The 22,282-nt window shown below is 39.5% G+C and overlaps 1 protein-coding gene across 4 annotated transcripts in view; it reads left to right on the top strand.

The window, feature by feature from the left end:
* The window catches only part of TRPM1 (transient receptor potential cation channel subfamily M member 1), a 95,182-nt gene extending 73,184 nt beyond the window's left edge, over positions 1 to 21,998 (top strand). For 2 of the 4 annotated variants that reach the window (XM_050978452.1, XM_050978453.1), the window contains exons 16-26: positions 737 to 1,026; positions 1,542 to 1,770; positions 3,199 to 3,321; positions 3,658 to 3,789; positions 5,749 to 5,877; positions 6,236 to 6,487; positions 7,069 to 7,261; positions 11,980 to 12,124; positions 14,203 to 14,402; positions 15,539 to 15,671; positions 17,520 to 21,997. In XM_050978452.1, the coding sequence (XP_050834409.1) occupies positions 737 to 1,026; positions 1,542 to 1,770; positions 3,199 to 3,321; positions 3,658 to 3,789; positions 5,749 to 5,877; positions 6,236 to 6,487; positions 7,069 to 7,261; positions 11,980 to 12,124; positions 14,203 to 14,402; positions 15,539 to 15,671; positions 17,520 to 18,783 (3,090 nt within the window). In that variant the 3' untranslated portion in view covers positions 18,784 to 21,997. Of the gene's footprint in view, positions 1 to 736; positions 1,027 to 1,541; positions 1,771 to 3,198; positions 3,322 to 3,657; positions 3,790 to 5,748; positions 5,878 to 6,235; positions 6,488 to 7,068; positions 7,279 to 9,040; positions 9,048 to 11,979; positions 12,125 to 14,202; positions 14,403 to 15,538; positions 15,672 to 17,519 lie in introns of all 4 variants that reach the window. The other 2 variants (XM_030228485.2, XM_050978451.1) reach the window with 2 other exon arrangements.
* Positions 21,999 to 22,282: the final 284 nt, after the last annotated feature.

Here is a 22,282-nt window from a genome sequence, read left to right as displayed (position 1 = left end):
TTTCTCCCTTCAGGATCCTGCTTCATTGTCACTACTTCCCTTCAGTTACTTCCATGTTGGTTCCTGTAGTAATGGCCTATCCTCCCTATCCCTTTAAGAAATGGGATATTTAATACCTTCCAGGTGCACTGCATACATAGGAGGAGATTGCTTATTCCAAGGTGAAGACTCCCTTTGGTATCTTGCTGTTCTTAAGAGTGCTGTGTGCCTGTCTTTGCCTTTTGCATGTTGCCATGGCCTGCACGTCAGTCAGAAAAGTGCTCTGGTACCTGGAAGATGTGCAGCACTGTTGTGCAGGGATAGACACAGGCATGTGGAATCAGAAATGACAGTGGAGCCTATCTGTAGGGAATTCAGCTTTGTTAGAGTCCCACTGACACTGCAGAGGAATTCAGTAAATATTAATTTGTTACAGACCAGCCTGGGCAATTCCACATGAAGTAGGGATCTGTGTACAATGCAGTGTGAAGGGATGCCTTCAGTACCAGGGGGCTCTACTGCACTTTTCCAGAATGGGTGACTTGTAATTATGTGTACAAGAAACAGCACCCTGCACAAAATCTGAGTCTGTGTGTGCTTGCCCAGTGCATGCTCTGTCCTATTGCATTCATGGTAGCAAACAGCAAAACCAGGTTAGAATTTTGAGTGTTAATGTGTCCTCTCAGCACTTGTTCCATGCATGGTACTGTTGTCAGGTGAGCTGTTAAAAGCTGATGGGAACAATTTTTCTTCCCAGGATGATGAGCCTCCCACCAAAGGGAAGAAGAAAAAGAAGAAAAAAGAGGAAGAGATTGATATTGATGTGGATGACCCAGAAGTCAGCCGCTTTCAGTATCCCTTTCATGAGCTGATGGTGTGGGCTGTGCTCATGAAACGGCAGAAGATGGCCCTGTTCCTTTGGCAACGAGGGGAGGAATCCATGGCCAAGGCACTTGTGGCTTGTAAACTCTACAAGTCTATGGCCCATGAGTCTTCAGAGAGTGAGCTGGTGGATGACATCTCTCAGGATCTGGACAACAACTCAAAGTTAGTAGATGCAGAGCAGATTTTATATCTAGCTTGGTGAGAAACTTTACTTTTAGTTCAGTACAATAATTTCTAAATGTAGTTTCACAGAATGCCATTTGGAGCCAATTTATCAACTACAGACAAGGAAAAACATGGTCTCTGGATCTCATGGCAACACTAGCAAGGAGAACACTTGCCTCTTTTCTGACAGAATGCATTCTTTCTTGAGCTTCTCCCTGTAAAACTAGCCAGTTTTATTTAACAAAGTTATTTTTAGAATTTACTCCCAAAAATTATTTAACTAAACTGATGATTTAACTAAACTGTCTTCAAGATGTTACTGATCTAAGCAAATTCCCTCTGCTCACTAACAGTTTGTTTGGAACTTTTGTAGACTGCCCCAAATTAAGCTTGAGATTGGTTTTTCTTGTGGATACATGTCTGTGGATAAACATGATGCCCAGTGAACAGAGCTAAAACCTCAAAGCAGAGGGATTTCTCAGTGTAACTTCACTGATCTTATCTTGTTCCAGAGATTTTGGCCAGCTGGCTGTTGAACTCTTGGATCAGTCCTATAAACATGATGAGCAGATTGCCATGAAACTGCTGACATATGAACTGAAAAACTGGAGTAATTCTACCTGCCTGAAGTTGGCTGTGGCAGCTAAACACAGGGACTTCATTGCTCACACCTGCAGCCAGATGCTGCTGACAGACATGTGGATGGGGCGGCTGCGCATGCGGAAAAACCCCGGCCTGAAGGTAGTCCTGTTCTGCAACATTTCCAAAGAGAGCTTGTTGGATGCAGCACTTTGTTACACAAAGTGTTTGCACAGCAAAAGTCACTTACTTAGAGATGTTTTAAGAACATATCTGTTTCAAAGCTAATTTCTTTAGTTTCCAATTTTAGGATACCTAAGGAATGTTATGCCATGACAAAGGAAAATATAACTCCATAAAACACTTAGCATGATTGGAATCTGAGAGACAAATTGTGGCTTTCAATAAAGCATGAAATTTGTTAATTGAGAGCATACTCCTATTAAAAATCAGTTGTAGACAAGCAAAAATATTTCCATTAGGGGTCCATGCAATAGGAATAGAGACAGAATAAACCATATGTGGACGCATGCTTCTTAAATTGCTTAATACCTTACCAGTTGAGACTCAGTGTTGAAAAGAGTGAAATCTGTGTAATTGCATTGTGTGAAACCATGTGATCTTTATTTCCTGCTTCTCTGATTTGATGATGCAGTCTCTCCTACTAATTTTAATATTTCCTAATTGTTTGATTTACAAAAAAAAACAAGTAGTGTGAGGGGCCTCTCACAGAAGAGAAACACAAGTGAGTGAACACTAAGGAAGCAGTGCAGTGTTTGCATGTGTGTGTTTTCATGCGAATAGAATCCTTTCTTTGTTGAGTTATGCAGTTGCTGTCACCCATATGGAGACCCATCCTGCTCACCTTCTTATTTCTTTACATTCCCCTTACTGACAAAGTGCCCTATCTGTTTTCCCAGGTCAGATTCCCAAGTTTGCTGACATACACATTACACTGCCTCTGCCATTCTCAGTTTATTTCCACTGTCCCATATCTCCTTCTTAAGCCTGTTTAAAATCTTCAAGGAACTGAATCTGCCTTTCAGATTGCATCATGGTGCTTCCCAAATCAGTTCATTATTTTCCTTTCTTTTCTCCAAAGAATTAATCAACCTCCTGATGTTTGTTTTAGATTCATTACCTGCCTTCCGTTCTCTGCTCCTTTTCTGTACTTTGGCTTATGTTTCTGTATCTAAGCAATCTCATATAGTAAGAGAATTTTCCCAGGGCTATCTGCAAAGATTCTTTTACCTTTCATAGGTTTTTTAACTATTAAAGCAAATGATAGTAGGTGTTTGAAGTAACTCCAGCAACAAACCTCTTCTAACCACCACTGTGTCCATTCCATGGCATTTCTCTGCACACTAATTTTGGAGCACAATTTCTTAATTGCAGGGTATTTGTGGAGATGGGATGCTTTCCAGGGTGCCATATTTCATTAAATACCTTATTGCCAATACTCATTTCTATAGGCTTGGGGATGGCAGAAAATCTTGAATACTGTACAAAAAAAATGTTGGGTTGCGACCTACCTTGTTACAAAATCCATAATATAAACAAATATTGAGTTGAATTCTTTCTTGTTCACAGGTTATAATGGGAATTCTCTTCCCTCCCACCATCCTTTTCCTGGAGTATCGCAGTTATGATGACTACTCCTACCAGACATCAAAGGAAAATGAGGAAGGCAAAGAAAAAGAGGAGGAAAATGCGGTCAGTAATTGAGATTATTAGAACGTTCTAATATCTCAGGACTGCTCATTTTCCTGACTTTTCTGATTATGCTGTAGCTCACTCAGGTGAAAATCTCAACTGCCTCTGGGGAATAAACTCAGTGAAGAATTAGGGGAGAGTATAGACTGGATTCTCAGGGCATGGGAAGTGTCTGTGTAGTTCCAGATTTACAGAATTCTATTTATATACTTTTAAAAGACATCTGTTGCTCAGGGGAATCCCTGCATAGTTAACAGCTGGCTGGGGCTGTAGTTCAGGAAAAGTACTATTTTTGCTGCTTTGTATTAATGAAATCTGACAACTTTGGTCTTCCAGGATGCAAATGCAGATACAGGCTCCCGAAAAGGGGATGAAGAGAATGGAAAGAAAAAACAACCGAGCCTTCCAATTGGAACAAAGATCTATGAATTCTATAATGCACCTATTGTAAAATTTTGGTTCTACACAGTAAGTCATGATGATTAAACTAATAGTGATCATTTTTCTCACACCTGTGAAACTGACAGGATTCCAATGTAAAAGTGAGAAACATAGTAAATAAATATTATACTGACTTTTGTGGAATCTGATGAGTAAATCACTGAATTATCCAGAGGAAAATGCACAGACAGTGAAACAGAATGGATAACTGAAGCTTACATTGTCAGCCTCTAAAGCTCCTATGGTCTGTGAAGGAGGCTCTGTGTGGAATGCACCAAACTAAGTGCAAGCTCCACAATCCAGTCACTCAATCCAAACTAGACTGGATTCTCTTGCTTTCTAAAGGTTCTGCATTGAAATGTCCTTTAGGACCCAAGAAGTAACCCCATGGTATCATTGCCATTTGCTATTTTGCTCAGATGGGTGCAGCCTAGATGGGAGCACGGATCCCAGTCTGCTAAGACTTCATAGATACTTTTATTAAAACAATTAAAACCTATCTAAACTAAAATACTTATTTTTGACAAGCATCTAATTTTCTATTTATTGCATCAAGAATTATCTGTTGTTAAACCGTTATAATAAAATAGAACATCTGTTCATGCTACTGCTCATAAATTTTGTGTGTGCCCTGTAAAAGGGACACTGGTTTCTTATGTGTTCAAGATTAGGATGCCTGATAGGTCATAGCAATATGCAGGTTTTTAGTTTTAGCACATTTTAATCACAAAACACTACATCGATCCCTTTCTGCTGCCTGAGTTAATAATTTAAAAGCAAAATTCCTATTTAATTTCAAAGAAAAGTGTTCAACATGGTTTTACAGTGCAAAGAAATTGCATTTTAATAGACTAAAAAGGCCCAAGGCATAAAGGGCCTGGTTTAGAGTGCTTTAGAATTGCTGTTTTTCTTCTTTCAACAAATGAGATAATTCAGCTGTCTGGATCATATGTTCCATAGCCTCTGGGATTCTTTTAGGTGCTGGAGGCCCCTGGCTGTGCCAGTGTGGAGGGCTTTGCAGCAGGCCTGCTTCCTGCAGAGAAGGAAGTCTTTTTTTCTTGTGCAAGTAAGGGTCTTCAGCAGCTGAATATTTCACACTTAGCCTCAACACACAGGTTCATGTGAACGTCCTAATTAGCACAGTTATTAGGGAACTGAGCAAAGGGGCTTTGCTTTCATACATTATCAGGCCCCTCAGCTAAGAGGATTTGCCTACCTTCTGTCTGATGTTTCTTCTCTGGTGATGCAGCCTTCTTTGCTCTTACTGAATTAGGCTTCAGCAAGAAACTTGCTCCTGAGACTGGGAGCTGCTTAAAGTAACCAAACCACCTGCCAACCTACTGTCCATGTAGATGGATTGAAGTGACAAGTGTAGGAAGAGGGACTGAGAAATGAAGTTTGTATGCCTCTGGCTTCAGCTGAAGAGTGTATTCTTCCCAGATGGGCTCAACCACATCATTACAGAGTGGAGAAAGCAAGTGGGCTGTATGGCTCTTCATTTTGCCTACCCCTCCAGGCAGGTGCTGCTGACAGCTTTGCTCCCTGTTCTGCCTTGAGATAGTGGGTAAAGATTTCCCACTGACAATTCCATTCTTTAGAAAATTCCATTTTCTCCCTGAAATATCTTTTAGTTTGTTACTGTTTTGCTTCCAAGTTTTTTTTCCCTTTTAAGTCATTGAATCCTTTTTGGTTTCTTAACTCTGGATTTCTAAGGTCTCAGAATTTTTTAGTTTGGCTGATCACCAAAGGCTGCTGTGCAGCTTGGAGACAGCAGCACCACCAGTTTGACATTTACACGAGTGGTTACAGAAAACTGAGTGTTAGTTCTTTTGGCCTACACTAATAATCCAGGACTGTGTAATGGAAATTAGTGGAGACTGGGGGTTTTTTGTGTGTGTGAGTCATCTCAAGTAACACTGCCTAATTTGGAAGGATCCTAGGATACATCATCTAGAGTCCATGAAGGATTTTCCTCTTTTTTGGCAGATATCATACCTTGGTTACTTGATGTTATTTAATTACATCATCTTGGTGCGGATGGAACGGTGGCCATCAGTCCAGGAATGGATTGTCATCTCCTACATTGTGACATTGGCTTTGGAGAAAGTCAGAGAGGTAAAGCCTGCCCATCCCAACATCCCATAATCCTTAGAACAAAGCTTGCTCTTAGAGATTATAATGGCCTGGACTTGTGCACAGGGTTGAGAGGTGACACAGGAGAGAGAAGGGTGTCATATTCTAATAACTAAAAATAACTAAAATACTAGTGTCATATACTAATCACTAAAAATACTATTGCTTGAAATGAATTTTGCTGACAGTGGAGGGTGTCTGATATTCAGACACCTGTTGAATATGACAGGGTTGGTCTTTTTTCATGACCATTACTTCAAAAATGTAACTTGGAGGTTTTTTTCTAATTTTTTTGTTGTTGTTGTTGTAAGTTCATTTGTTTGTTTGTTTTTTATTTCAGATTTTAATGTCAGAGCCTGGGAAGCTGAGCCAAAAAATCAAAGTTTGGCTCCAGGAATACTGGAATATTACTGACCTGGTGGCTATTTCAGTATTTATCATAGGAGCCGTTCTTCGCCTGCAGAACCAGCCTTACATGGGTTATGGAAGAGTGATTTACTGTGTAGATATCATTTTCTGGTACATCAGAGTACTGGATATCTTTGGTGTGAACAAATATCTGGGACCTTACGTCATGATGATTGGAAAGATGGTTAGTGCCTGAATTTCTATAAATTATGTCTTTAAGAACTCCATGGGAACCTAAATTCCATTCTGCTTTAAAAAGAGGTTTTCTATTTAGTAGGACTGAATACAGCCTGTGAAAAGTTGCCCCATGAGTTTCAAACACTCACAAGATGTTATGCAATGACAGATTGCAGGTACACCAGAATCATCCAGAAACCCATCAGCTGTGCACAGGAGATGGTACAGCAATGATTATTATATCACCTTTTTGCAGCCACAGAGGAGGTCTGTGCTGAAAGCACAGCATACTACATTTGATTCAAAGGAGAATGGAAATAGCAAAGGTTTTAGCATTTTAAGTATTTTGAAATATAAGCTGGTATTCCTTTAAGTACCTGCTTTCTCTGCATTTGGATGTATGCTTAATACCTGAGTAGAGTAGTACTTGAAGTACTAATGAGTAGTACTTGCAGCACGATGTCAAGAAGATTCTCCTGCTCTTTTCCTGTTTGCTGCAATGCGTGCTGGCAGACAGACCAGCTGCTCCCACTGTGCTCCCTGGTGGTGCTGAGAGCCTCTCTGTGGTCTCTCCTCTCTCTCATGCAGATGATTGACATGCTGTACTTTGTGGTCATCATGCTGGTGGTTCTGATGAGCTTTGGAGTAGCCCGGCAGGCCATCCTGCACCCAGACGAGGAGCCCTCCTGGAGGCTGGCGCGCAACATCTTCTACATGCCCTACTGGATGATCTACGGAGAGGTGTTCGCTGACCAGATAGACCGTAAGAGTAGAATTCATAGTAAGACTCTGTTTCCTGTTTCTCAGGCAGATGATCAGACCCAAATTAATGCTTTTAATTTGGAAGTTGTGGTTTTGCTTTACGATGATATTGTCGTTGTTTTCGTGTGGCAGACCTGAGGCTGAGCAATTTTCTCTTCCCCACCCGCGTGTCTGCTCTCTTGGTTTATATTCAAATTCAGTTACCACGGGAAGTGATGTAGTCTGGAATATTCTCCGGTCCAAGAGTGTGGCAGTGTGAAGTATTCTGTTTACTTGCAGGGATCAACAGAGATCATTCTGAAATGTTCTTTTCATTCAAAGGTTTACTAAGAGTCAGTTCCAGCAGAAGAAAAAAAAAAATGAATCCCTTGTGCAGGGAGATTAAAATACACATATCCTTTCATCTCCAACTCACAAGCAATGAGCTCATACATTTTTACTCCCAGTAAAATACATCTGTCTGCTTTCAGAAATGTTTCCATTTCATGAATCACTCATGTTGTTCTTTTCTACACCTATGGGAAAACAAAACAAAAAAAGCAATCTACACTTGACTAGCTTTGGATATGGAAAGTCTTTCTTACAGGAATCCTGCACACTTTAAAAAACCACCTGTCAGCATTTTAAAGGAGATGTAAGCCGTCCTGTTACTGCTAATTTTGTTTAATATTGGAAATTTGTATGACAGTCCAATGTGCAGCTGGCCTCTTCTAGTGTGTATCATGTAGTTTGCACTTTATCTGAAATAATACAAGCTGCTGTTTCAGCTTTGTGTATTTGTTACTTCAGTCACCTGCATATACTTCCACCTACTGACAGGTAGGGAAGTGGAAGGCTGAAGAACCTTGAAGGTCTGAGTTCAAAAACCATTAAGGTTCAGCATCATGAGAAGCTTTTATTCTAAATGTCATTAAAGTGTACTTTAACTGTTTAGAAAGGAATAAAGTGTCATTAGTCTGTTTCTGACAGTGCACAGTCAGAAGAACTTTGTTTTCCTAATGAATGTTTGTTTCAGTAATGTAACTGAGGGTACAGTAAGTTACTCTTGCCAAGTGAAAGGCCAAGCCATTTATCTGCTGTCTGATACTGCAGTTTTGGTGCACATGAGAGATCCTGAGCTTATCTTGGTTCACAAGTGGGACAATTGCCCCATGGAGAGGAAGTGACTGTAATGGGCTATCCCTTATCTCATGTTCAGTTTGAGCAAAGAATGCTTGCCAGTGTAGACAGTTTGATTTCCTTATAAATCAAAACTCACACTTTACCAACCACCTCTTTAGTGTAAGAGTTGTCTCAGGTTTCTCTCATGCTTTCAGTAATTTCTCAGTCATATACTCAGCATGCTTTGAATTGGAAATCTTTCTTCAGCAGTGCAAAAGATTTGGGGGTCAAAAGGTTTGGACTTTCTGGTTGTACAAATTCAGCTACTTGGTCCTTCCCAGGTCAGAAGCTTTGCTGTGCATAAACTGACTTGGAAATGTTTGGCTTTATGTTATTTTAATATTAAAGTAATTCTGGCTATGCAAGGCATTCTTCTACACTGCCTTACAATTGTTCTGTACATTTCTCCTGTGTAGAAGTCTGTGGACTGACTCTTGAAAATCTTTTTGCTTTCAATAAGAAATTTTCACTCTAACCTGTCTGGGGTTCTCTGTAAACACACCACAAAAGCAGCCTCAGAAGTCATTGGGGAGCCATGGCTATGGGCAGTCTAATATGACTCTGACTCAAGAGCTAATGGCTGGTTTTGGTAAGGTCCAGGGGTGTGAACAATTTATTTAATCAAATTTTCCCTCAGAAAGAAGGTAGTTGGACTTTGTCAATAGCTTCTCTGAGGATAGGAAGAATCCCATAGACTCATCTGGAGATCACAAGTCACAGAGTTTGCTGGGCTTGGAAGGTACCTTTGGAGATGATCCAGTTGAACTTTCCTGCTCAAAACAGGGTAAATTAGATTTATCCCTGGTGGCTTAGGGACTGTCCAGTGATGTTTACAGTATCTTGAAGGATGAAGAGTGTGCAGCCTCTCTGGACAGCCTGGTTTAAATTGAATTATCCATCTTTCCACCTTTCCCCACTGCTGCTTCTCCTTTCACTGAGAAGAGTCTGGCCCTGTGTTCTTTTCTCCCATACATCATCAGGTATTTATAACATTGGTAAGATCTCCTTGACCTTCTCTAGACTAAATTATCCCAGCTTTCTCAGTCTTGCCTCATTTGTCAGCTAGTCCAATTTCCTTAGTAATCTCTGTGGCCACGACTGGACTATTCTGATATGTCCATGCCTGATTTCCACCCCTGGGGAGCTGAGAACCAGACACACAAGTCCAGACATGGTTTCAGCAGAGCTGAGTGGAGGCAAAAAATGACCTCCCTTAATTTGCTGGTAACACTTTCCCTAATGCACCCCAGGAAGCTTTTGTGTGGCTCTCTCTCTTTAGAAGATGTGCACAAGCAAGAAGTTATCAGCATCTTGTACTCAACAGCATCATATTCTTAAACAATGAAGAAGCCTGGTTGAGTTTCTTTCAATATTGTGACTTTTCTTACCAGCATTTAGGAACTGGCAGGCAAGTATCCAGACTGGTAGTCAAAATGGGCATTAATGATACTGATGTTTTTAGAGTGTTAAACAGCATGCCTATTAGTGGAAATGCAGCTATTCAAAAGAAACACCTGATAGATTCAAAGCCAGGGTGGTTAAAAAAAAAAAGAAAAGAAAAGAAAGAAAATGTTTCCATGATAGCTGAAAGAATGATTTTTGTGTGATAACGTGGTGTTGACAGCCAGTTTTGTTTACTTGCCAGAAATATCATGTGTATTTAAATGATCATCTGCCAGAAGCATTTTGTGATATATTATTATCATTAGTTTGCTGCCATATGTAACATTTGGGGGAAACAGCATGAAAAGGAAATTGCAGAATGCAATGCATTTTTAACAAAGACGTTATTTCTCAGCATATGTCTCTACTGTTCTGACATTTGAGTTGCTTATCCTTTCTTGGCAGCAGAACTGTATTTCCAATCATCTTTTTTTGGGCTCTGTTTATTATTGTATTGTTTTCTTTTTTCTCTTCCTGCCTCCTCTCTACTCTGTTCCTTTGGACTGGTGTTCAGTCTATGCCATGGAAATCAATCGTAAGTCTCTGGGGAGAGCTGATTATCTCATTTAGCTGAATATGTTCATTAATGTTTTTCTTGACTAGTTACTCATATTTTAATTGCAGAACTCATGCAATATTCAGGTGTGAATGTTTTTTTTCTACTGTAATAGTTTCATTAGAAAATAAGCAGAGGGAAAATGTTTTAATACAAAATGCAGATCAGAAGTTTTAACTGAGTTGAAGTTGTTGCTAAGACTTGTTTCTAGTACACCAACAGTAAAATAATTGGGTTTTTTAAATTATGATGCATAAGTGGCGTTGTATAACTAATTCCCTTTGATTACCTAGATACAATATTACTGTTGTTTTGGCGATATTTTCATTTGTCCAGTTGAATAAAATTAGAATTCACTTTACTTTCCTGCTATACTTTTCTTAAGAAAACTAGGAAAAAATTTAGGTCTGATGTTTGAAAAGCAAGTAAAATAAATGTTGTTAATTATAGTCTGAAGAGTTCTTTAAGACCTCAGTAAATAAGTGTAGTTTGTGTTCAAATATTTCATTTCAAGTGAGGTTGAAGCATTGTGGTTTTTTTTCAAAATTTTAAAAATACTGGGTTTTCTATTCACATAAACTAAATTTGTTATGAACTCTGTCAGACTTTGCATTTGTTTAGATTACAGCTAAGGAACCTGTGGCTGACAAAAACTTTACATGCTACTAAATAGTTCCAAAAGTTAGCCTTGTATTTGAAATTAGATATATTGGCACTGCACTTAGAACAAAATTGCTGCATTTACCCAACTCCAAGACAGGTCTTACCAAGACAACCTGTGTAAACTTAGAATTACTTCAGGCAATTATTTTATATTGGTTTGATCAATATTCTCAATTTTTGTCCCATTATCAGTAGTCTTATTTTGTTATTACTATATAATTTTCATTTTAGAATTGGATCTTTTTGGTAGCATTAACCTGTTGGTAACATTAACAGCCCCAAACAGGTCTGGGATCCATCCAGGGAATCCAATAAGGGGCAAAAAGAGACAGGGCCAGAGACAGAAGGGTCCATCCAGGGGACTAACACTGCTCCAAGGTCCATCCTGGAGGCAGGGGTGAGACGCAGCTCAGGCAGGGACAAGTGTGCAGAGGGGGCACAGGTGTAAACCCCCAGTGAAGCTGGTTCATTAAAGGGACATTAAAGGCCTCTTCAGTTCTCTTAGCCCCTGTAGATTTTGAATTTATACTCAGCAATCTGTTACCACTAAAACAATGCTTTCATCTCTTTGGCAAGGTATGCTTACAAGCTAGGTTTAGTAATTTGTTTTGGTAATTGTAATTCAACTATTAATATTTATGTGTACACATTAAGATCTGGTCTTTGACTATTACTGTGAGAAAAAGAAAATCCATGGGAATATGAATAGAAAGCCACACTGTACAGTAAGGAGTTGCCTCTCTGATCACTAATATGGAAGCAGAATTTGAAGTGGAAATTATACATACTTGCTTCTGGAAATAAACTGACAAAATCTGGCAACATTTATGCATGTGTCATCATTAAATAAATGAGAATAGCATTTTTAAGTATCAGACAATTTGTGAAAAATACCTTTCCTGATTTTCCTTCAGCTCCTTGCGGGGACAATCTCTATGATGATGATGGTAAACGCCTTCCTCCATGCATCCCAGGGGCCTGGCTCACTCCTGCTATCATGGCCTGTTACCTCTTGGTAGCAAATATCCTGTTGGTAAACCTGCTGATTGCTGTCTTCAAGTACGTAAACAATCATGCATCTTTGTCTTATTGTCAAGATAAAGTTTCTGTTTGAGCCCAACAACTGATTCTGCAAGGGTTTGCATTCACTCAGGATCTCAGTGTTCCATGGATGTCACTGGCAAACACTGGCAGCAGGCTGTGCCCTGGAGAAGAGTGAGGAAAGGTGGCTTTGAATTTGCCAGCGATTGCAGCAACAGATGTGAGAGAACCTGGCTACTTCCAATTACCTTCTAATGGATAGTGACAGGCCTCAGGTTGCTGTGGAAAGATGAGAAATAGGATCCATGAAACCTGGCACACACCCGACAGAAACCCTGTAGCCACTGGCAGTCACAGCTCTGTGAGAGAACAGCAGAACCAAACTCTGAACTACAAAAGCCTGAGGCATTTCCACTACATCAGCTGGCTTTTGTCCTGTTTTGTTTTCCATTTAGAAAAAGAAATTAGGGCCTTGCAGAATCCTTTCATGACCTAAAAAAATAGTCTGCATTGCCTTGAACCATCAGGGAGGATGGCTATGTGTCATCAAGGTCTGTGGCCAATCCAAGCAGCATGCAGTATGCACATATCTATATTTAGACTTATCTGGAGTAAAGCTAAATACATTTCTGCTGCTTGTTCTTCCTACCTGCACTTAGATTGCATGCTTTTCCTCTCATGATCTAGGGATTAAAAAAATCATGACTTGCTGGCAATCCTTTCTGAACAGAGCACCTGAGAGAAGCAGGTGATCCATTTTTGTTGCCTTCAAACATGTAGTGTTGGAGGGCTTGTCGGTGTAAGCTTGTGTCACAAATGCAAAAAACAGTACTTCGGGTGCCCAGAAATCTGCAGCTCACAAAGCCTGTCTTTCATTTTATGTATGTAGCTTAAAAGGTCATGAATTTAAAGTACTCAAATGCCAGTCACATAGCTGGGGAGAAGGGGAAGAATCTTACAATGGTAGCTATTATTGGCTGAAGGACCAAGGAATCAGCAGTTTGGGAAGTAGGTCATGCTGTTAACTCCTGCCATCCCAGGCTGTTTGCACAGGGTTGAGATCTGGCTGGGGAATTCCTGCTCTAAAAGGAGACACAGAATGAAGACAGATTGTTATTTATCATTGATCATAGTCTCATGTAGACTTAACCTAAAGAAAGTAAAATCTATGTGTACACAGGAATTCTTTAGTTTTGAAGTGATATTTTAACTGGTTGTATGAATGTAGATATTCTGAAGCACATAGAGTTAGGAAATAAGTGGACAGAAAATATAAAAAGCAAGTTCCAGTATCATCACCATCATAGAAATGGAGTGAGCTGTCTGAAGATACTTTAAAATAGCTTGAAAAGCCTTTTCTTAGACAGAATATCAAGTCTGCTTTCTCTTAGTTGGTATTTCATAACTGTGACTATTGTTATCTCTGGATTGACTACTATCACTTCATACTAACTGAATTTCAAAATTAAACATCTTTAAAACACACCTTAATTTGCTGTAAAAATTATGAAGCTTCCAAGAATAAATCCCTTTACAAGAATATGCAGCATGTTTTCGAATCAGAAGTTTGAGGGAGTAAAGTTTGAATTTAGGACATTCTGTGAAAACTTGAAAAGTCTTCTATGTAGGTCAAGCTGATTAGCATATTAAAGGCAAACTATGTGAAGCTTCTGAGTTTAGCATACAAAATACTTTTCATGGATTTAATACTTTGTGTAGCATCAAATACTGGCATGTGTTAAAAGAAATAGTTTATAACCAAGCCCCAAAATACCAATTATGTGATGCATAAATTGCGTGAGTTTGTTTTCACTGGCACCTAAGGGATTTGTACAGGAGGAGCAGTTGGACTGAGAGGACTGTTCTGAGTGGTGCCTGAGGGATGCAGAGCACCTGCTGTTTGCTACCTTCAAAAGGAGTAGTGAAATCATGAGTTCAATTTAATCCTTAGTTCAGTAGCACCAACAAAGAGCTGAACCAAGCAAATCCTGTGGCTCCATGAGATTATGGAGCTGCTGCTTTTTTCAACACAGTACTTGCTCAGTGAGAAGTGAGATTAGGGACCTTGTAGAAACTGTACCTATGTTTCCTTTCAGCAATACCTTCTTTGAGGTGAAATCAATATCCAACCAAGTCTGGAAGTTCCAGAGGTACCAGCTGATAATGACATTCCATGACAGACCTGTCCTGCCACCACCAATGATTATCTTCAGCCACATCTATATCATCATCAAGCGGATCTGCTGCCGCTGCAGGAAGGGTGATGGAGACCAGGACGAGCGTGACAGGGGACTGAGTATGCAAGAAATCTTCTCTAAATTGAGCTCTTGGCACCATATTAGCAGAAAGCAGCAGCTTCTACAACGCTGAAGTGTTTTGTTCACTTTGCCCAACAAGTGTATTTGCAGAAGAGAGTATGGGCCAATATTTGTATCAAGTATTCGTATTTTAACAGCTCTTGGGCTCTGTGGATGCCAGAGAATTTGCAGCTCTCAGATGCTAATAAAGACCTCCTTTAACATGCTTTCTTAAAACAGTGAGATGGTATCTATTCAATCCAGGGGTTTACCAAATTCTGGTGAAGCCCACATGTTGGGAGGGGCAAATAGGAACGACAGAAGGGATAGAGTTTCAAATGTCAGCTATAGTGTCAGCTCTGTGATTGTGAGCAATCTGTGACTGTGAGTATCCCACTATCATTTGCAGATTTATCTGTCGTTTCACAGGAAAACTGTGAGGATTCTTCTCCTAACATACTCTGTAACTGTTAATTAATATTTCATTATGCCTCATGGAAATAATGTGAGGGATGCTCACAACATCCCTCTATTTCTGCATTTCACAGGAAACATTTTTGCACAATAGGAAAAAGAGAAAGGAAGAAAGGAAATGTAATGCTCCTTCCAAATGCAAAGGGACAAATCCAGATAAAGGATGAATTTTTCCCAAAAGCTTATATTCCCCTTGGATTTTTCTTATGTGATTAGAAATTTCTTAACATCTTATCCAAAAACTATCTGTGAACAATCTGTTAGGTTTATCTGTTGCCTATAACTCACATCCTTTTAAGAATAACATTTGAATGAAGGAACAGCCAAACTGGCAGAGATTGCCCAGGTCTTTATCTTTAAAATCTGGTCAGGTTGTTCAATGCACATCAGTTAAACAATGTCAAAGTCATTCAGAACATCGAGCCCCCTGTGGATGGCCATGGGAGCAGATGATGCTCATAATGCATTCCATTTCCTTCACAGCTCTGCCCATATTTAGCTAAGTGCTCACTGCTTATTTTAAAAAATTTTCTGTTCACTTAGTGCAGGAGTAGACTCTGCAGTATGTCCATGTCCAAAATAAACTGCTAATTTGGATTTAAATTGTCTGCCAGAAGTTCAGAAAAAGGAAACTCCTCTTCTGTTCTTCTCTTTTGCACAGAGTTATTTCTGAATGATGAAGAACTAAAAAAACTCTATGAGTTTGAAGAGCAGTGTGTAGAAGAATACTTCCAGGAGAAAGAGGATGAGCAGCAGTCATCTAATGATGAGCGCATCAGAGTTACCTCTGAAAGGTACCTGTTGTAACAAAAATCCACTCTGTGTTGGGAACAGTCTTTTCATTATCTTCTTTATAGCCCTGGTTGAGTGAAAATACAAGAATTTGATCTTGAAGAAAGCCACCACCAACTCAGAAGCTGATCTGAATCCCAAATAACTATCTGAGCAGGTGCATCTCTCAAAAGAGCAAGCTTTTTGTTATTCTCTCTGTTTTGTCACTAAATCTGCTAACTTTGGGTAACTTTGTTATAAGAACATCTTTGCTTATGATGAATTTTATACCTCTTATCCATCTGTGGATCACAGTGATGCTTTTTATCCATTTGAGAAAAATGCTGCTTGTTGAGCTTCCAACAGTTCATCCAACCATGAGAAACATTTTGGAGCTTGCTGACAAAAGCACTGAGGGTTCTTCCCTTGGACCTGTGGTTTACATTAGGGTCTGGCACTCACAACTGCTGAATTTTAATCTCTGCCACAGATTCTCTTGCAGGCTTTGAACAAGGCATTTAGCTTTTCAGTATGAACTTCCCCATTTAAAAGATGGGGAATATTCCCATGTTAATCATTATGCTTGCTCTGAGGACTAGGTAATGTTTGCACATTGCTGTGTAAGCACACAGTGCTAATGGCAGCAGTCTTTTTTACCAGGTCACTTGGCAGGACTGTTCCCAAAGGCTCTGCCTATTCTGTCAGCAGATCTAAGTAAGTCAAGAGATGGGGTCTTTTGTCAGTTCCTTGAAATGAAGAAAAATTCTCTCTGTAATGAAAATCATACACATTTGAAACACTCTTTCACCTTAGTCTGTCTCACAGTATTCTGTTGATTAAGTACTCTGCATACATATTTATCTATATATCTATTTGTATCTTCATTTTAACATTTGTTATGAATTAGCTCTGTGAGCCATATAATTCTTTAATAGATAAAATTCTTTCTCTTGAGAGAGGCCCTGAATATCTTGCATTATTAGGTTTGAAATTTGAGAATAGAGAAGTAAATTAAACCTGCTGCATATATTCTATCACACTGGTTATCCATGGCAATTTGTCAAATTCCTAGGTAATGTGGCAGAGAATAAAGCAGGGCTGTTAAGCCTCACTGATTCACTATGGTCTATGGCCACAAAGTAGATTTGCTTATTTCTCATGGCTTCTTGCTCTAGATGCTTCATCATCTTTTGTGTATGGGAGCAAGAAAACATTCATTTAATTTTCACAGTAGATTTATTAGTATATGATCTCTAAGCCACATTCCAGTTAATTATCTCTATATGCATTTTTCTAGTACCATCACATCCATTATGATATAAATGATAAGAAGAAAATGGGAAAAAGTATTATTTTAATTGGACTAGACAATAGTTCCACTCCTTTCAGCTGATATAAAATAGAAAGGTATTTCAAGAGCAAAAGCAATCCCATCAACACTAGTATATATTTCTCTCTCATACAGCTGCAGAACCTGTTTTACAACATGCTTTGATGCTATTTTAAGTCACCCTGTGAGCATGCCATTAGAAAGTACTTTTCATGTAATTAATTTGATGCTTCATAGTGAAAGGGAACAACTGAGAACACAGTGGGTGGCACACGCAGAAATGTTAATAGAAGTCTGTCCCTAAGGGCTTTCCTGCCATGAATGTAAGGGCAAAGTTCAAAACCCCTCTAATATGGTGTACAGAAGCATAGATAATAAGACAATGCTCGTGCTTTTGTTGCTACCCATAGGAAAAAAGAACAAGGCATGATAGACACCACAAAATTCTGCCTTAGGAAGAAATCAGGAGCTGTGTGCCTGTAATGGGTTACTGCACCAGTCTACAGGTTCTGTTCTCTGCTCCTTTTTCTATACTCCACAGAGTTGAAAATATGTCGATGAGGCTAGAAGAAGTGAATGAAAGAGAACATTTTATGAAAGCTTCTCTGCAGACAGTGGACCTGCGGCTCTCTCAGCTGGAGGAGCTCTCGGGTCGGATGGTGAATGCTCTGGAGAAGCTGGCGGGCATCGACAAATCCGAGCTGACGTACACGCGCTCGCGAGCCTCCTCGGAGTGTGATGCTGCCTACCTCCTGAGGCAGAGCAGTGTCAACAGCTCTGATGGCTACAGCATGTACAAATACCACATCAGTGGGGACGAGCTGACCTTTGATGACAGCACCGCGCCTATGTCACCGGCCATGCGTAAAAAAGCCCATTCCATTGGTACCAAAGAAGATGGAGCAGACCCAAGGATGCTGGCTCCAGAACACCAAACTGGACTCCATGCTTCGAGTCCTAATGCAGTTGCTACAGCAGATCACAGTAAATCTACATTAGAAATTGCACAGAATGTTTCCAGAGCCCGTTCTGGCTCAGGTGGTTTGGGGAGTGAAAAGCAGGGGGTTTTCAGTAGCGATGGAATGATCCCTCAAAGTGTAAACCAGATAAGTGCTGTTACGAACAGTCAGTCAGTAGCAGGACCCGATTTTCAGAACACTCAGTTAAAAGTAGAACGTACCAAGTTAGAAGCAACCATCTCTTATCCCTTAGACAAATCCAAAGCAATGCGTTATTTTCCTCCTGAAACTTTCAGTGCTTGTCAAACCACTATGATGAAGTCAAGGAGCTTTATTTTTGCACAAGGGGGAAAGCTGGTTGGAGGAGTTAACAACTGGACCTCAGAGTACAGTACCATTATGGATCAGGTGTGCCCTTCTACAATTGAGCAGTGGGCCACAGAGTGGAAATATGAAGTGGAGCAGCAGCTTTCTCAAGAACGTCCTCCAGAGTACCCTGGGTTGATCTCTGAAGCAGAAAGGCAAGCAGAGGAGAAGCAGATGGACACAGATGATGATAGTAATGTTGGTGAAGCAGGTATGAGTGCCTCTTACACCTCTATGCCTGCCCCTGTCAAGGCTGAGAAGGAGAATTTCCTGTCAGCAAAGCCAGAAAGGACTCCTGGGTTCCCATCAGTACGCTCAAAGAGTTTGCACAGCCATTCCCGGAAATCCAAGTCTGTGAAGGACAAATTAAATAGACCAGGACATGCCAGCAGTGTAACTAATTTGGTGGTAGCATTTGGCAGTGCAGCAGAAGAACAGAAAACCAGGCAAGAAAATGCATCCACAGAAACTGAATGTTAAAGTGGCTTATGGCCCCTGTTTTACCAACAGTTGAGAAAGCAGAGTGACTAATTGAACAAATTAGGGATTTTAAAATTAATTTTTGAAGAAGAATTGTGAATATATGTATTTCTCTTAATAGATACATGTTCTGTTCTTAAATAAATGCTTGCTGGGTTGGGTGAAAGGGAGATGTTCTCTCAGGGGCAGATAAAAGGTAGGTACAGTCCACAGATGCCAAATATATAGATACTCCTTTGTTCCCTTTCAGCCTCCCTCATAAGCTCATTTAATGACAAGCTCATTATAAAAGCTCTTAGAGGAAGAGCAATTTTATAATGTAATAATTTTATCAGAAGATTTCTCAAACTGAACACATTTTTAACCAGCCTTAGTTTTATCCTCACTTATGCAGCTGGTTTCTTTGTAGCCATGGTGTTTTTCAGATCAAAACAAAATTGTTGGAGGCAAGAAAAAATTATGCAGTCCCCTCTTTCACTTCTGATTTCATGCATGCTGCTTAGCTTCTCTTTCAGAATGGCATGACATGGCAGTTCTCATCCACTAAAATAGGTCAGAGTGGCAAAATACAGTTGTGTTTGGAGAAATCTGACCTGGAAAGCCATGTGTAGACATATTCTTAACCTGTCCTTGAACTTCAGTGGCATAATCTTGCTTTCAGGATCACATCTGTCCCCAACCCAAAGCATGCTGACAGCCTTAAACTGTTGAAAAACAGTGATCATTGTTTCAAAATGTTTAGGGAGATTCTAAGAATATCAAGTACATAGATATTTTAATAATAGAAATCCAAGATCTGTGTCAGTGTAAATGAGGATTACAACAGAAGTCCATGTAGACTTAGAATAAGATTCTGACTTTTCTTAGATGCCTGCAAGGGAAAACAAATCAAAACAGAATAGGAAAATTGTTCTGATCAGGTGAGATTTTTTGATCTTTGCTTGAATCAAATCTACTGTGACAAATTCGTCTTCCATTTTGCAATTTCATTGTGACACATGAGGAGCAAGGAACAGTTTCTAGGAGTCTGTCTAAACAAAATATAGATTTTCCAGGTGAGAACATAAATTCTGCACATTTTCTTGAGTAAATTTCAAAACCAAACGTCAAAGGAGAAAAAAGTCTCTACAGCAAAAGTGTTTTGAGGACTGAGAGTGGAAATCAACATCCATAGTTAGATGTATCCAGAGCACTTTTCTCTGCAGTGGCATTCGAAGTACTAGATTTTGATAATTTTCTTCATAATAGCAGGGTATTATTTGGGTCATTCTTCCCTGTTAAGTCTTAGGAACTTTGATTTCCCAAATATTCAGCACTTCTCTTCAACAGGGGATGCTTACCATTGGGCAGAGGATTTTGAAAATGAGTTAAAGGCAGAATACTGGTCAAAGATTTATGCTTAATTCATTGCCCATCAGGACTCATTCATAAGCTATTTTGAAATGAGGTCATTTCTTTTTTCACTCACCATCAGCCTCACAGTGCTGGTCTCAGTGTCCTCCTTGACAATGATGCTTACAGCATTTTGAAATGCAGAGATTGATGGAAGACTTTATTAATGGTATCTGCTTTGTATTGTTTGCATTATTTTTCCATCCTCCATCCATTCTTATACCCTGGAGTACTGTTACTAAACTGAATGATAATGGAAAGTGCACAGACATTTCACAAAGTTCAGTCATCATTTCTTTTGGATTTTTGCTATCTTGGTTCTTACCAGCAGGTTTACTGGTTTCACTGCTGTTGGAACAGTGTTGACATTTTGCTTTTTATGTGGGCTTCTCTTTTCTTCAACTTAGGGAACTTGACATTTTGTACAAACAGAATGACATTTGAAATTGTTTCACTTCCATGTTTACTTCTGTGTTACCATTCTGTGCAACTACAGAGCCATTGTGTATATGTGGTTAAAATAGCCTCCAGTTTGCCAATGCCTTTTTATTGTTTGCCTGCACATTCACCAGAAATGGGTTCATGAACAAACACAAAGGGATGCAGCTTTTCAGCACTGTGCTAAACAAGCAGTATGCATTGTGGAATGGAATACAGTGTGTTGCATACCTCTTGTTATATTGTCTTTATGAAATGTGTGTTAATCATGCTTTTGACCACTTAAGTTTTTTAGCACTTACATTGAAAATTTATCTGATAGCATGTAGATTTCATACAAAAATATTTTACCTTTGTATTTATATACCTCCTTTGTGTAAAAATATTTATAAAGAAACACATGAAAAATATGGTAAATTAATTCAATATAGCAATTTTTTCTCTATAATGTCAAAATACTTCACTAATCTGTTTCTTCTTATGCAGTGCATGAGCCAAACATCTTCTAAGCAAAGTTTTTTTCTTAACACTTGCCAGTAATTTTGCATAAAATTTTCTATAGAGGGAGGATTTTAAGAGGTTTGGATATTTTCTGTGCTCTCACACAGCATGAACTGAATGACAACCTCTCTGCCGTTACATGTGAAGTAACAACAGTGGCTTTGGCAGAGTCATTTTAGACAAACAGCCACTTTAATAAGATTTCAATATGGTTTTGTATGTGCATAGAAGACTAATAATAGATTTGGAGCTCACTAAGCAGAATAATGACCAGCACATTTGCATGTCTGCCTCCATGCTTTCTTGAATACTGGCTGAAAGGATGCAGGCAGGGAATTTGCATTTCTGAAGAGGCATGTTTAATGCTGCTTTTCAGGAAGATGTGTCCCCCTTCACTGCTAGGCATGTGGTGACTTCACAGCAATGTCACTGTGAATTCCATTGCCATGATTTATTATGTGCTTGACCTATACTGAAGCAGGTCAAGCTGAAAGGGTGTGTACTCTAGGGCAATGTCTATGCAGAGATATTACTCTGAGGTAATTCAAATTTTTTCATCTTACAGTATCTTGCAATACAAACATTTCCCTTTCCCTCAAGGCAAATGTTTTCAACACAGTAACTAATTGTCATATTCACAAAGGCAGGTTCATGACCCTGCCACCTGATTCCATGAGTTACCCCTTTTTACATTGCATCATTCAGGGACTACCTTAACTTTTCCCTCACAAGCCTCTGCTGTTGCAGAGTCACTCTATCAATTTAGAAGCTGGAGTTTGATACCTGAGAATCAAGAAAGCCCATTTTCAATATTATTTACTAATTCATTGAAGTAGCCATTGAAACCTTCCAACAATGGTTTCTCCATGCTGCTTATTTGGATGCTTTCCAGGGTTCTGTGCTTGGCATCTTCAGCAAAATATTTATCTGTTCTTCTAAATAAAAAAAAAAAAAACAAAAAAAAACCAAAAAAAAAAACCCCACATCTGCAAGGCCTTGTCAGGAAACAGGAACATGACGAAGGTGCATAACCAAGGATGTTAAGAGGATCTTTTCATTAGCTCTGCAAGATGAATAACAGGACTGTGCCCTGTTACAGGTGTTCTGGGCTGACACAAAGCCAGTGTGCTGCTGGAGCCCTTCATGTGGAGCAGGTGAGTTATCCAAA

Source organism: Serinus canaria, chromosome 10 (genome assembly GCF_022539315.1).
Source record: "Serinus canaria isolate serCan28SL12 chromosome 10, serCan2020, whole genome shotgun sequence".
NCBI lineage: Eukaryota > Metazoa > Chordata > Aves > Passeriformes > Fringillidae > Serinus > Serinus canaria.
The sequence above is the reverse complement of the archived record's forward strand: the minus strand, read 5'-3'. Positions and strand labels throughout refer to the sequence as shown.